This window comes from Gossypium arboreum, chromosome 1 (assembly GCF_025698485.1).
Source record: "Gossypium arboreum isolate Shixiya-1 chromosome 1, ASM2569848v2, whole genome shotgun sequence".
Taxonomy (NCBI): Eukaryota; Viridiplantae; Streptophyta; class Magnoliopsida; order Malvales; family Malvaceae; genus Gossypium; species Gossypium arboreum.
The window spans coordinates 121,136,507-121,152,615 of record NC_069070.1 but is presented as its reverse complement, the minus strand read 5'-3'; the positions used below and the strand labels follow the sequence as shown (position 1 = coordinate 121,152,615).

At 31.0% G+C, this 16,109-nt stretch overlaps 2 protein-coding genes across 2 annotated transcripts; both read left to right on the top strand.

The window, feature by feature from the left end:
* Positions 1 to 1,388: 1,388 nt before the first annotated feature.
* LOC108483459 (uncharacterized) lies at positions 1,389 to 4,799 on the top strand. Its single transcript, XM_017786867.2, has 9 exons — positions 1,389 to 1,482; positions 2,007 to 2,166; positions 2,295 to 2,356; positions 2,511 to 2,623; positions 2,712 to 2,814; positions 2,923 to 3,150; positions 3,251 to 3,469; positions 3,690 to 3,950; positions 4,225 to 4,799. Exons 2-9 carry the CDS (start codon positions 2,061 to 2,063, stop codon positions 4,525 to 4,527), a joined length of 1,395 nt encoding a protein of 464 aa, XP_017642356.1. The 5' UTR covers positions 1,389 to 1,482; positions 2,007 to 2,060; the 3' UTR covers positions 4,528 to 4,799.
* A 345-nt stretch (positions 4,800 to 5,144) lies between these two features.
* LOC108480733 (probable acylpyruvase FAHD1, mitochondrial) lies at positions 5,145 to 9,245 on the top strand. Its single transcript, XM_017783820.2, has 7 exons — positions 5,145 to 5,589; positions 5,688 to 5,853; positions 6,738 to 6,790; positions 7,403 to 7,465; positions 7,882 to 7,932; positions 8,047 to 8,164; positions 8,749 to 9,245. Exons 1-7 carry the CDS (start codon positions 5,479 to 5,481, stop codon positions 8,862 to 8,864), a joined length of 678 nt encoding a protein of 225 aa, XP_017639309.1. The 5' UTR covers positions 5,145 to 5,478; the 3' UTR covers positions 8,865 to 9,245.
* The last annotated feature ends 6,864 nt before the right edge of the window (positions 9,246 to 16,109 follow it).

Here is a 16,109-nt window from a genome sequence, read left to right as displayed (position 1 = left end):
TTTAAGTGTTTTTGGTAGAAACACCCAAATTTGGTATTTTGGGTTTCAAACGGTCTGTTCAGTTAATACCATAACCAAATTATTATTAACTGAATTACTTGAAATGTAAAAATTTTTAGCCGTTAATCAAATCAAAATTTTTTTCAAATACATTAACGAATTAAAATATTTCAATTAAATCAGTCAGTTAATTGAATTAATTGAAATTTAAATGTTTTTATCTTTTGGTTTTTGAACCGAAATATTTTAATTAAATTAGTCGATTAAGTGAATTAATCGAAATTTATATATTTTTATCTTTTGGTTTTAAATAAGAACAAAACATATAAAAAAATACATTGCTAATGTTTATTTTCTTTTATTTAATAGTTCAAAAACTTTAAATGAAAGTGAAAGTAACAAATAAGGCATTAGAAATAAGTCTAGAAAATAACAAATATTTTTGTTAATTAATTAATTGATAATCGAAATTTCAAAAATCTTTAACCGACCTCTAATCGAATTAAATTTGATCAACGATTGATCAACTGAATTAATTCAGTTCGATTAATTAATTTGATTTTAACCGAATTGTAAACCTCCCTAACCTCTTTATTATGAAAAACACATTCTCTCTTACATAATCAAAATCTATGGATGTAACCATTCCCATCTATTACATTAATCAATTTCTTTTTATTTTAAAAATAAAAGGAAAATTACACTAATAATCATCTACAAAATGATAACCTAAGATATACTATCCCATGTATATATATACCATGTAAAGGTCTATCTTTTCTATGTATATACATATATATTGCATTGACAAATATAGATGGTGCCAAACAGTTATTATTGGGTTGAATTTGTTTGAAATTATATTATATAAATTCAAATAATCTCATTAGATAATTGGTTTAAATTTAAAATAATTAATCATGTCAATTAATATTTTTTGTCAATAGAATATAATTTTAATTAATATAGTAATAAATTAAGTTTCTAATATTTATATATATATGGTTAATTTGATCTTGAATTAAAAATTATCTTAAAAATTAATAATTTTTAAAAATTAAAAAATTTAAAAATATATAAAAAATTAGCTTGAATATATATATATATATAAATAGACAGAATATGTAAATTTTGAGCTAAATTTATTATTATATTAATTAAAATTATGTAAAATTCACGAAAAGTGTAATTAAATATTCTTAAATATTTACCTTTGAAGTTAAAATGAGTTAAATTACTTCGATTTCTTTGATATTAAAATCGAGAGGGATCGAAGAGAATTTTCACCAAAATAAATATTCAAAGGAATATGGGCTTTATCTTCTTCAACAAAGGAAGCCAAATCCAGCCCAACCCAACATAATCACTAGATTCACAAAAATACCCTTGCCAAGCTGACTTATTTTCACTTAAAGGTATTTACTATCCCTAGCAACTGTGCTTCTTTGTTTTCTCTCTGCAAAAAAATTCCCCACCGATCAGGTTCGTTCTTTAATTTCTATTAATTTCTGCTTTTTTTAATGATATTTTATTGCCTTTGTTCAAATTGTCTATAATTTGATTGATTTTAATGGCTATATCATTTCTCCATTTTTCTTCTTTTCGGAGAATTTTTTTAAGATTTTTTCTTTGAAGGTTTTAGTTCAGAGAAACTTCAAATTCGAGCATTGGTGATTTACGGTATTTAGGGTTTTGGGGCAGTGAATTAGGAGTAAATCTTTAGCAAAACTGCCCCTTTTTTCCTCTCATTAAAATCCAGAATTTCCTCTTCTTCATTTGAGGCTTCATATCAAAAGCTTCGCGAGGAAAGGCCTTGCGATCAAAGTATGCAGTTTGTCGTGTATTTCCTTCCTAGGTTGTAGGAACGGAGCTTTAAGGTTTCTGTTCTGTAATTTATTCGATTTGTTGGGGTTTTGTTGAATGTTCTTTTCTATATTGTTAGATTCCTATAATTGGCGGCTTTTTTGCTTATATATGAAGTGTAATGATTTCCTTTCTCGGGATAGGTTTGGATTGTAGTTCATATTGAAGCATAAAGACCGTTATTAATATCAGTGGAAATGTCGAGAAAAGGTTTGATGGAGCAAGACTTAAGTAAACTGGACGTAACTAAGTTGCATCCGTTATCTCCAGAAGTTATATCGCGCCAAGCTACTATAAATATAGGTAATGTCCAAACTCCATTGGTATACTGCACATCGTTAATGTTCCAAATTGTTATTGTTAAAACTAACTCCTAGTCTTTGCTCCTGGCTTTATTGATTGAAACTTTGATTTCGATTTCTATTCATCAGGCACCATAGGGCATGTGGCGCATGGGAAGTCGACAGTTGTTAAAGCAATATCTGGCGTTCAGGTAATTAGCTTATTTTCAATCAATGGTCCTCAACTAGGACATAAGAAGTTACCTTTGGAGAGTCCGCTTACTGTTTTGTACTTTTTGTTTTTGGAGTGTAGTAAATGTAACTCATCACGCTTTGTGTGCTTTGTGCATAATTTTTTTCCTGCAGACTGTTCGTTTTAAGAATGAGTTGGAGCGTAATATTACTATCAAGCTTGGATATGCAAACGCAAAGATATACAAATGTGAAGATGAACGGTGCCCTCGTCCTATGAGCTTCAAGTAGGTTGATACCTAGTGATTGTTTTCTTTGTCAATTTCTTGAGTATTAATAACAAGTACAACTTTGATCTGAAATTTGTATTTGTAGGGCATACGGAAGTGGAAAGGAGGATAGTCCTCTTTGTGACGTGCCTGGCTTTGAAAACTGCAGGATGAAATTGTTGAGGCATGTATCTTTTGTAGATTGCCCGGTAAGGTCCTAAGCTGTAGTGCTACGCTTTGGAAATAAGGAGATTATGTGTTCCTTGTTGCACTTGTTTTCTATTTAGTATTTTGCTTACCTTCGATGTTTCCATCAGGGTCACGACATTCTCATGGCTACAATGCTTAATGGAGCAGCGATTATGGATGGTGCATTACTTCTCATAGCTGCCAACGAAAGCTGTCCGCAACCTCAAACTTCTGAGCATCTGGCAGCTGTTGAAATCATGCGACTCCAGCATATTATAATTCTTCAAAACAAGGTTGATCTTATTCAAGAGAATGTAGCCATCAATCAGCATGAAGCAATTCAGAAATTTATTCAGGTTTACCCTTTTTTATTTACAACAAAAAGAACAAAAAGTAGATGGGATATTTCATTCTTGTTTTTCTTCTAATTCTGTTGGCTAAACATATTCATTGCAGGGTACTGTAGCTGATGGCGCACCAGTGGTACCGATTTCTGCACAGCTAAAATATAACATTGATGTTGTGTGCGAGTACATTGTTAAGAAGATCCCCATTCCCGAGAGAAACTTCATCTCACCCCCTAACATGATTGTCATCCGATCATTTGATGTCAATAAGCCAGGGTTTGAGGTGGATGAGATTAAAGGTGGCGTTGCTGGTGGAAGTATACTCCGGGTATGTTTTGGTTTGGGATGTCCTCTTTTTCTTCTTGTTCCATTCTTGTCTTTTACAGTGTTTGAGGTCTATGTTCAAAGAAATAGCATCGATTTAAATAGTAAGTTTTCAAAATAAGGAACTTATGTCATTTGGTAGTTGCCAGAGAACGGATTTAGAGTGAGCTTACGTAGCTTTGTTTTGTATTCATTATTAGTTTTTAAATATTTGTTCATTTCAGGGTGTTTTGAAGGTGAACCAATTTATTGAAGTTCGTCCTGGGATTGTTGTTAAGGATGAAAATGGGAACATCAAATGCACACCTATCTATTCCAGAATAGTCTCACTATATGCAGAACAAAACGAGCTACAATTTGCTGTTCCCGGAGGCCTGATCGGTGTTGGAACAACTATGGACCCAACTTTAACACGTGCTGATCGGTTGGTGGGTCAAGTCCTAGGAGAGGTTGGGTCACTCCCAGATGTTTTTGTTGAGCTAGAGGTAGGTGCTGAATTTTTCTAGCAAGGGTCCGCATTTTGTTCGCTGAATTTTTCATAGCAGTGAATCATGTATATGTTCTACATATCCAAGGCATGCATAGTTTCCCTCCTTTTTCCTTTCAGAGAGGGAGATGGGTTTGATTTGCTGATAATTTATTCTGTTTCAATGTTGTCAATGTCAGCTGCCATGGTGAATAATTATCATACATACTATTGCACCTGCTAACAAAAGTGAAAATAAACACCAATGGCATGCATCTTGTCTTATGGTGCAGGTAAACTTCTTCCTTCTTCGAAGGCTTCTTGGTGTTAGGACAAAGGGATCAGAAAGGCAGGGAAAAGTGTCAAAGCTGGCCAAGGGAGAGATCCTAATGTTGAACATCGGGTCCATGTCGACCGGGGCTCGGGTCATAGCCGTAAAGAACGATTTGGCAAAGCTGCAACTCACATCCCCTGTGTGCACCAGCAAGGGAGAGAAGATTGCACTAAGTCGACGTGTGGAGAAGCACTGGCGTCTAATAGGATGGGGTCAAATTCAAGCTGGAACAACCCTCGAGGTTCCACCCTGTCCGCTTTGAACAACCACCGAACCGGTAATCAGGTAACAGAAAACTAAAACATCAGTTCAAGGAAAAAAAGAGAGGCTTAAGTAAGGAATTTTTTAGGGGGTTTAGATGTGGGGGAAGACGGATAATATCATGGTACTATTTTTGTCAAGTGGAGAAGAAAACATTGTTTTGATAATTTTTGTCATTGTTTGTTGTATTGTGGGAAACATGGAATTTTGTACGAGGCTATTGTTTGTCATGCAAACACTGTTGAAATTGAGAGAGAGATCTATTTGACTGAACTGAAAGTTTAAGCACAGTTTATCAATGGCTGAATGAAGCAATCTCCACCACTCATTATATTGTAATTCTCCAAAATAAACATCTATGCACATTCACGCTTAGTTCGACAACAAGATGAGTTGGTTGAATTTTTTTATATTTAACATATGCTTTTTATTGTTAATTGCTATTCAATCTCTCACAACTTCATTATTGAGTAAATTGGTTCTTTTAAAAATTAGAACAATTTAATCTTTTTAATTTTGAAAGTGAGTAATTAAGAATAATTAATCATGACATGAATATTTTTTAATTCTATATCATTTTAATTGGTATAATAATAAATTTAGCTCTTGATGTTTATATATTTTGTATAAATTTTGATAAAATGTATAAATATTATTAATTAAATTTATTAAATCAAGATTAAATTGATAAAATGTATAAAATTTTAAAACTAATTTTTTATTAACAAATAAAAATATGTATAATCAATGTGCGAAATTTGATAGGTTTAAATAGATATAATTTTTTGAGAGTGACCAATTTGTACAATATTAAAGTTGAGCGGGACCATAGTGGTCTTTTTACCTAAAATATCAAATCCAAATTGGAACTTCATCAAAGCACGCTTCTGCTGGTCACTTCCATTCTTCCTTTTTCAAATTTCTGAACCCAGAAAGGCCAAAAAAAAAAAAAATGGCGGCTGCAGGATCTTTGCAGAACCTCCTGAAACTCGGGACTAAAATTGTCGGCGTGGGCCGCAACTATGCCGCGCACGCCAAAGAACTCGGCAACGCCGTCCCCAAGGTATCTATCCAGTTCCCGTTTATCTTATTCAAAGAGCAGATTTAATTGATCTGTTTCCGATTACGAACTAAAAATGATGTGGAAATCCGGTTACCCAGGAACCAGTACTGTTTTTAAAGCCGACATCATCTTATTTGGAAAATGGAGGTACAATTGAGGTTCCACATCCATTGAATTCATTGGATTATGAAGTTGAACTTGCTGTCGTGATCGGAAAAACGGCTCGGGATGTGCCTGAAAACACTGCCATGAACTATGTTGGAGGTAATTTCGAATCATTTTTCATTAAAACCGACGGAATTTGTGCTGTGTTTTCTGTGATAAAAGGGAAAGCTTAGGGGCTGATAAGCTTGAGATGAAAGTGGGTTTAGGATCTTGCTTCTTGAGATATCCTTTTTTCTGCTAAAATATGTGATTTTGTTATTAAATAAGAATTGGATCGCGTAATTATTAGTTAATAAAAGCATGTATTAGACTTGATTCTATAATGTTTGATACATATGAATAAGAGGTTATAAGTTCAATTTCAATCACTTGCAAAACTAATTTTAATAAAAAATTACCAAAACCCCAGTTTTTACTGGTTTAGTCCGTTCTTTTGTCGTTTTTATTGGTTACTTTTTTTTTTTTTTTGTATTTTCATGTCTATTTTACGATCTATGTTCCGGTTTCATGGCTGGCTCTGTCTCTAAGGTTCAAACACTGTACCCAACACTCGTCGGTGGTTAAATAGATATATTCCTGGTTCATTGGTTCTCTGTTTTTTTGGGATTTACCGGACCAGAGAGGTCACTGATTTCCGAATGAACTGGTTCAACTGACCAATTGGTCCCCTTTTTGTTATCACTGGTTCCCTAAAGACCCCATTTTTTGTGAGACTAAAATTGATCCAATAGCAAATTTTCTAACTGTAATGGAGCAAATGATGTGCTTTTACTATGTAATTTTGTATTTGCGTAGTTTACTTTAGAAGCTCTAGTTTGCTATCTTATTATTTTTGCAAGGTTTATGATCGATTTTGTTGTAAAATTGAGGGGAAACATTGGATGTTAAGATGTTTCATTTACTCCCCCTTTTGCACATTAACAATTTACACACTGATGAAATTATCAATTTGATGCTAAAATGGCTACATTCGTCTGCTTCAGGCTATGCTTTAGCGTTGGATATGACTGCAAGGGAAATCCAATCTGTTGCGAAGGTATAACATTTAGTCATATTAAGCTCTCATGTACATTTTGTAAAGGTTTTATTACTTCACCTCCGAATGAATCTTCTTTTCCACTGAGGCAAATCCTTGCTCTGATAGACAAGAGGATATCGAGTTACAAATTGTTTTCCGGTAGGACTTGTATTGCTATTACTATGAAATTCTTAAATGAAGTATATTAATTGTGGGGTTACCACTATGTTGCCTTTGATGTTCTACACTTTCAGTTTTTCTTTGGCTATTTTTTACTCATTCCATTGGTACGTATTTTGGAGAATGAGGATGGGATCAACACATTAGAGACAAGTACATAAAGTCGACAAATCATTTAGCCTTCATGAAACCTCAAAAGTTTTTTGTAAATTAATTCTCTGGTTAAGAGCATTTGTAACTGAAATTCTCTGGAAAATGCAACGATTTTCCTTTTGCATGATTGCATCACCATGTTTTTACAGGATCAATGGAAAGAAAAAGCTTGTAGGCTTAACCATCTACTCTAAGTTATATGTCAATCTTTATTCATCACATGCATCTTGCCATGATTCTTATTCTACTTGTTTATTGTTTGAGTTACTGATGTTCCTTTCTTATCGCTTTTGTCAGTCTGCAGGTCTTCCATGGACAGTTGCTAAAGGGCAAGACACCTTCACTCCGATCAGTTCTGTTGTAAGAAATAAGATTGAAATATTTTCATCTTTCTCCTTTCTCTGAAGTACATTATATCCCCAAATTAATTTTCAAGCTCTTTGACTAGACGATGAGTGTGTCTTTTGAGCTTTACATTTGCTGCTTAGGAATAATCAATATCAAACAATGTTGCTCTGTCCCATCATTTCTTGAAGTGGTTGTGTCCAACACATATCTGATCATAAGTATGGGATATGATCCTCCAAGAGCTCTCTAAATGTATAAATTCTTGAAAAGACTGTTGAACATATCCTAGCTGGATGCATACTCATATTTTAACACTGGCATCCAAGTTGGACTGAGGAGAATAGCTGTTTTTCCCATGGTGTTCTATAATGTTATATATATATATATATATATCTTCCAAAGTTTGCTGAATGAAAAGTTTTCTGCAGTTTTCAGTGTCCATGGTGCCCAATCCCGACAACTTGGAGCTCTGGTTAAAGGTCTATATACCAGCATTCTGCTATTCAGCGTTCATTATGTGTACACTTGGAATTCTTCAAGTTAATTCTCTTTTTCCCCCAAACTAATCAAGTTTAGGTGCATTTTCATCACAGGTAGATGATGAAATACGACAAAAGGGTTCCACCAAGGATATGATCTTTAAGATTCCTTACCTTATTAGTCACATAAGTTCCATAATGACCCTTTTTGAAGGAGATACCATATTAACAGGTTAAATAGCATTCTTTTTTTCCCCCCGATTTTCTTCTTTCACATTAGTTGTTAAACTTAAAACATGTTATCTGGTTATTCCTTGTTAAACTAACATATTGATCAAAGATCTGAATCCATTGGCAAAAAAACCACATTCTTTTCCAGGGGGCATGTTCTATTGTGGGATCTCGTTCATGTTGATGATCCATACATTTCCTAATGGACTTTTTGCCTGATTCTGTTGCATGTTTAGATTGTTATATTCTGTTTTCATGTATCATTCATCCATTAGATATGGCATGACTGGTTGGTTCGGTGCTTTATTTTTTCCCTATTTTATTTGGATTTGGTTGCGAGTATCCAACATTGATATGTTCAATTTTTGCCAAGATTTTCATGTGTTTGTAGAGTCTTTAGAAGGATCATTTACCTATACTCGTGTTCGGATATGTGGTAGATACAGGTTTCTTTATAGATTCTAGCATACCCCATTTGTTCTCGTCCTTTTTATCAAACTTCTGGTTTTAAACGCTAGTTATTGTATACAACATTTTCATCAATTTAAGTCTTAATTAGGCACTCTGTTGATTTCACTTTTGTAGGCACTCCACAAGGTGTTGGCCCTGTAAAGGTGGGCCAAAAGATAACTGCCGGAATAACAGGCTTGGTAGATGTTGGCTTCGACGTTGGAAAATGCCAAAAGCCAGGGAGTAATTGAGCTTAGTGCATCTGCACTGCTGTAACTATTGCCGGTTGAAAGCACAAGTTACCCTTCCATTTTCTGATGCAATTGCAGCAGGTCATAAAAAATGGTACAATCTGCCATTGAAGCTAACCAAGCAAAAGAGACTGGCTCCTTCGATCTTTTCAGGTATTCTGTCAATGAAGTTTCTTATATATAGTACTTTGTGAATCTCGTGTTTATGGAGTCGGTCATCATTATCGACAAGCAATGTTAGTTGCATTGATTAGTACTGAAACTAACTCAGAAGAAACCAATGCCTGTTGGCTTTTGGAACTTGCCTGATTCTATGGATTTTGCTTAAAAGTTCAAGACAAATAATTCAGTGACATGAATTGCTTTAAATTTCAGCTTAAATTAGCATATCCAATACTTCTTTTGTCTGAGTTTATTTGGTATGGTTATGTTCAAAATTTTCTTTTTCAAGATTTTCATGTATTTGGAGAGTCGTTGGAAAGTCATGATTGGAAATGACATAAGACGTCATTTTTGTTGAAGTATGTAATGCGACACTCAGTGTTAAAGACATAGATATAGGCAAGTCCCTGGTTGCTGATGATGAACTTCAAAGACACTTTCACCTGATTCATTGTCCACAGTATTATAAATTGGATCAGGAACTGATCATACTATCGATTTTTGGTTTAATAGATTCAACGGATGAACGCCAGTTGATCTATGATTAAATAAATAAATAAAAATTAAAAACCTTTGGGCATTAAATATGAGCCAAAATATGAAAAGAAAAATCAAAATATATTTTAAAATTGGTTCATATGATTTTTAGTTCATTTTTCATCTTGGTCCCTGGTTTTTTATCAATTCATAGCTGTCCTCTTTATTACCGGTTATATGTCGTCAGTTAGATCACTAGTTCTTTATTCAATCAATTAATTTAATCTGATTATGATAACATTGTTTGTTGTAAATTTATAATTTTAATAAGAATCAGTTTCACCTATCTCATGTGCACTTAAATCATGCAAATTATTTTTATATGTAAAAGAAAATCAATTCTTAAATATATTAATATAGTATTTTGGATAAATATGATGGAAATATCATAGCTATTTGAAAATTTGCATACATAAATTATAATTTTATTAATATAATTTTATTAATAAATTTAACAGTTGAATTATTAAAATATTATATTATTTACAATTTTTTCAAAAAATATAATTTCTTGTGATTTTATGGCTATAATCCAATCTGTATATTTGTTTTCAAACTTGAAGTTCATATAATATATATTGCATTATTAATTATTAATCAACCAGCAATGATGAGTTCATGTTCAATCACACCCTTGCATGTGGGAAGGATAATAGGTGCTTAGGCAAACATGTCATTATCAGGGTTTCAAGCCTTAAATCAATTTTGTGTGTAAACATACTGATGTATTTCACTACAAGACAATGTTCGTTGCATCTTATTCCACGGTAGTTAGCTGCCTCAATGTTTGATTAATTTATTCCTTTTTTGGGTAAATTGCACCATAGGTTATTGAACTATTAGTAAATTTGCACATTGGTCACTCAACTTCAAAATGTTACAAAATGATCATTGAATTATTCAAAAGATATACATTGATCACTCAACTTCAAAAAGTTACAGAATAATCATTAAACTATTTAAAAATTTTTATTTAAGTCACTGAACTTTTAAATTTTTAACGGACACGTGATGTGGCCATTAAATCATTATTTATCACATATAATATATACTACTTAGCTAATATACATCATATTATATATGACAAACAATGATTTAACAGCTAACATATATGATAAGCAATGATCTAAAAACTACATCAACTATTCGTTAAAGATTTAATGATCCAATGATTTAAATAAAAATTTTGAATAGTTCAATGATAATTTTATATTTTTTTAAATTGACTATCCAAAATAGCAAAATCAATTCAATACAAAATACACCATATTAAAATTGAAATCTAAACAAGACAAGTAAATAGTAAAATTTAAATTTGGAATAATCCAAAAAAGAATCTAACATTCATTTAAACATGATAGTACTCGACTTAAAGCCATCAAAATTTCAACACTTCAATTTTGCTAATACAGCCAAAACATTATCGTCCCTTAAATAGTAGTTCTTAAAAGAAGTATGGATTAGAAGTATTCATGGTACGGGTTAAGTTAGGTTTGGGCTATGTCGGGTCAAGCTTAGTTTAAGTATGATATTAACATATTTTATGTTTGTCCTAAGTCCAGCTCAGCCTAAAATTTAGGCCTAATTTTTTTTAAACCTACCCATATTTGCAAAAGACTAACCCAAACCTATTTCAGGCCCGCCCATTTTATTTTTAATTTTTTTAAAAATATTTATATTATATTATTTTAATATTTTATATTTTAATATTTTTTATTTATTGAATTTTTGTATATAGTCATCTTAACATTATTTTAATGTTTACACTAGAGTAGTATTATATATTTAGTATAGATTTAATTTTTAATTTTTAATGTGTTATGAATTACATAATATATAAAAATAACATAATATAAAGTATTATAAACTTAAAATGGGATGGGTCAGGTCGGGCTCAAGCTTTGAATGTTCAAGCTCGAGGCCGACCCATATTTTAAACGGACCTAATTTTTTACTTAAATCTATTTTTCGAGTCTAATATTTTTACATAAACCTTTCTAAATTTCAAACAAACCTTTGAGCTTTGATAGATAACTTGTCCATAAACTGTTCTAGTACCATGTCTTTGCTAAGAATTTATTTGAATGATCCAAAAAATATTGGGATTGTTGATTTTTAATGTCTATAAACCCTTCGGTTTTGTCTTAAGGAAAAGAAAACACCTCCACAAAAAAGATGATGACATTTGTGATTTGTTACTTGAATTTAGTTATAATATTCAATTTGGTATTTAATTTTTTGTCTCAATTTGGCATTTGAGTTTAATTTTAATTTTCAATTTGATACTTAAATTTGGCTTCAATGTTCAATGTAGTACCTAAGTTCTTTATATATATACACTTAAGATTTTTTTGTCTCGTACATGAGTTTGACTCTAATATTTAATTTAGTGTTAGAGTTTATTTCTTTTTCCAATTAAGTGCATTTTTTTTCTTATAGAACATGTGTCAAATATTTTATTCGGACACATGATGTCATTTGATCTAAATATCACATTGAACATTGAAGTTAAACTCAAGTATCGAATTGAAAAAAATTAAAAGTGTCGGATTAATCATGAAAACTGAACTTAAGTATCAAATAGTATATTAACCCTTATGATTTTAAATCACGCTTGCAATAATCTATCAACATAAATTAGGATCAAATTGAGAATATTTGTAAATTTTGAAGGTTATTTTTTTAAAATTAGGACTAAATCGATAAAAGTTAAATTTGTTATTATACCGACTTTTTAATTGCCACATCACCCTTCCATTAGTGCAATTAACGAAAATGAACAACAATAATAATCTTGATTAGTTAGGTGACCGATTTAAAAAATTTCATAATTAAATTACCAAAAACACTCATAATTAGGTGACCAATTTAATAAAATTAATAGTTGAGTGATCAAAAAAGAAAATGACCCATAGTTAAGTAATTTGTGATGTAGTTTACCCTTTATTTTTATTTTATTTTATATTTTAATTATTGATAATAATTCAAAAATATCGATTGAGCTTGTTGAACCATGTGTCCTTATAGACTGGCTGAATTTAACTCAAAAATCAATTTGAACCAATGGTTCATCCTGCTTTTTCTATTTTTTTTAATAATCACATTTGACCAACTGACCAGACCAAAATCAACGATTTTATTGGCCCAACCCCAATCCAGTTACAGCAAAATCATTAAAAATATCATATAAAAGTTACTTTAAAAGATTTAAAATGGACTAATCAAATGAATATAAGGTGGCATGTATTTAAAATTATTATTATAATGATATCTCCTGATATTTTTTTAAATAAATGGTTAAAATAAAAAGGAAAAAAATATCAATTCATCGTTAATAATGCCACGTAAGTTTGCATTGAGAAATAAGTTTATCTTTTAACTAATTTAATCGTTTTCAATACAAAGAATGATAATAGACTGATTTCTGAAGAAAATCAAGTATTTGGTAACCTTTTTAATATCTTTTAGGTTACTAACACAATTTTCTAATTTCTGACCTAACAATATCAAGTGGCTACAATCTGTGACGAAACCAAGAGGTCTGGCAAGGCCTTGTCCCCCTAAAATGATTTTTTTTTCATTTAAACTCTTTATAATTTATAAATTAATTCTAAACTAGTAATGGTAAGATTACATTTTGACATCTACAAAAAATGATAAAGATTTGATTTAATCATTTAAAAATTATAAAAGTATAGTTTAATTCCGCCCAAAAAAATTTCTGACTTCGCCACTGACTATAATCTCCTTATTTCTATTTTTAACCATAACCATTAATTTAAAAAAAAAATCTCACTAAATCTGACTATAATAACATCGTACCTTAATACATTACAAATTTTCTTTTTAAGTTACACAATAGTCTAAAACTGAATTAAATCAAAGCTGGCACACATCAACAAAAGTAGCCGCCGCATTACTCTTGACTTTGCATTACAATCACACGAGACTAACATAAAATAATGTTTGTCACATTATTCTTCTTAGGGTAAATTACGAAAACAATCACTTTTATTTCCCTTGAATTACATTTTAATCATTTGTGTTTGAAATGTTACATTTTAATCACTTATCTTATCGTGTTGTAACATTTTAGCCACTACGCATTAATTGTCGTTAACCGTATAACAATAAGCTGACATGGTACATTAAATCATCATTTCAAACGAAAATTTATGGTTAATTATACAATTAGTCCTTATATTTTTTTTGTTTTGAGCAATTTAATTTTTTTCTTTTACATTAAAAGAAATGAAAAGGAAGGAAAATAGAGAGAAGTAAAAAAGTATGGAAAAAAAAGAAAAAAAGAGTTAAATGAATATAAAAAGAAAAAATAAATTGCTCAAAATAAAAAAATATGGGGACCAATTGTATAATTTAACCTAAAATTTTTGTTTAAAATGATTATTTAACATGTCACATCAGCTTACCATTACACCGGTAATTAATGGCTTAGTGACTAAAATGTTACAACACGTTAATGTAATTGACTAAAACATAATGTTTCAAATATAAGTAACTAAAATGTAACATGAGAAAAACAAAAGTGACTATTTTGATAGTTTACCCTTCTTCTTATATATGACTTGATACTTGAATTACTTACGTACTAATTACGAAATATTGATATTTCTACGGAAATGTATGGCTACAAAATGTAGGGTATAATTGAAATACAAGTAATCACATTTTATTATCGAATTAGAATAACTCAAATTTAATTTAATAATTCTTAATAAAGCTCGAGTTTGAGTCAAATTTAAAGATCATAAATACTTAATTGGAATGACTCATGTTGTTAATATTTATTTCTTGTAGTTGTTTGAAAGTCAATCTTGAAATTTCCAATCTAAACACTCAACTCTTTACAAAATAAAATAAAACCAAGAGAACTAAATAGAAATATAAATTTATGCGAAGTTGGAAAATTTTTTGGGAGTCAAAATTAAATTATATATTTTTACGATAGTGAAAATATAATTTTACTAACTTAATAGCTTATATCTTTATAATTTTAGGAGATTAATCAAATTTTTATCATTTTTGGTGGCCAAAGTGAAAATTTACTATTACTAATTTAAAATTTTATAAATTATAAAGGGATCTAAATAGAAAATTTCTCATTTTACCAGCCTCCCTGCATTCGCCTCTGCATAAAAAACTTACAGCTGCATATTGTCCTGAAATCATCAATTGCCCCAGCAGTAATCTGCTTCTTCTTTCAATTGTTTCCGAGGAGAAAGTTCTCTGCTGATTCTGGAAAATGAAAGTAATGCATCAATCAGATGAAGCACATTGAAAACGATAGTCATTGAACTACTATATAACATGCATTACTTCTCAAAATAACGTCCCAAGCTATGCCATTGACGATTCTTTGAACGGTTTCCAAAGCGAACTACTTCTTTTGAAAAGAGACAAGGAATTGATAGATTACCCATAGTCAAAAGAGGGTGGTGACGTCGAGAGGAGTAAGCTTGTCCCACGGTGAAGAAGAGGAACCACCAAAATTCACTAATCGGAAAATACGGCACTGACGAGGTAGTGGACTTCGTCAGTTGTCGGAAAGCGACAGACTTGGCGATGATGTCCAGCGGGATCGATCAGAACTGCGATGAAGAAGAGGAAAGCATGGGATGGCATAAAACGTTGCCTTAAACGGAACCTATGGCATTGATGCTGCTTCGGGCTTCCACCGGCGTCGAAGAGCGGCAAACATGGTGGTGGCGTCGACCGGAATGGGTTGGAAGGAAGGACGACAGGAGGGCGGTGAATGGCGACTTGGGTAGAAGTTTTTTTTTAACGTAAAAGAATATTTCTTTTTTGGTAAACTACTAAAATAGTCATTTTTATTTTTCTCAGATTATATTTTAGTTACTTATGTTTGAAATGTTACGTTTTAGTCACTTACGTTATCGTTTTGTTGCGGAATGATTATCTCTCGTTAAGATTAGGAGTGAATATCCGATTGAGTTGAGTTGAATTGAGTCAAAAAATTTCAAGTTAGTCGAGCGGATGAATCCTATTTTAGCAACCGAACTCAATTTGAATTTTCTTTTAATCGAGTAAAAAATTTCGAATCAAATCAAGTTAACGAATCCAATTATTTATATTAAATGTTGTGTTTACATGGACCAATTATTTAACTACTAGACGAATTACAAAATTATTTAATTATATAAACAATATAATAGTTTTGCCTTTGGGTAAACATTTATCAAAACGAAGTAGTTTTACTTTTTTTTATTCGAATTTTCAGATAACTCAAATTATATAATTCATATTTGAGTTATATTGAAAATTTTAATTTTTATTTTAATTTATCCGAATAACTCGACTAACTCAAATAAATCGACTATTTAATTCAAAATTTAATTTTTTATAAAATTTTTAAATCAAATCAAAATTTGCTAACCCAAAACAGCAATCCAACTGTTACTATTAATTTTTATTTAATCTAAAGGCTCTTGTTTTCTGAAGCTTATGGTATGTTTTTTATTTTATTTTCTTAGCTCTTTTGAAAGAGCTTTCGGTAGAATTTCCCTA

Coding starts and splice junctions, on each gene's coding strand:
- LOC108483459 (XM_017786867.2), top strand. CDS start 2,061: ATGTCGAGAAAAGGTTTGATGGAGCAAGACTTAAGTAAACTGGACGTA. Junction 2,624..2,711: donor CCTCGTCCTATGAGCTTCAA/GTAGGTTGATAC, acceptor TTGTATTTGTAG/GGCATACGGAAGTGGAAAGG. Junction 3,470..3,689: donor CTGGTGGAAGTATACTCCGG/GTATGTTTTGGT, acceptor TGTTCATTTCAG/GGTGTTTTGAAGGTGAACCA.
- LOC108480733 (XM_017783820.2), top strand. CDS start 5,479: ATGGCGGCTGCAGGATCTTTGCAGAACCTCCTGAAACTCGGGACTAAA. Junction 5,854..6,737: donor TGCCATGAACTATGTTGGAG/GTAATTTCGAAT, acceptor CGTCTGCTTCAG/GCTATGCTTTAGCGTTGGAT. Junction 8,165..8,748: donor AGGAGATACCATATTAACAG/GTTAAATAGCAT, acceptor TCACTTTTGTAG/GCACTCCACAAGGTGTTGGC.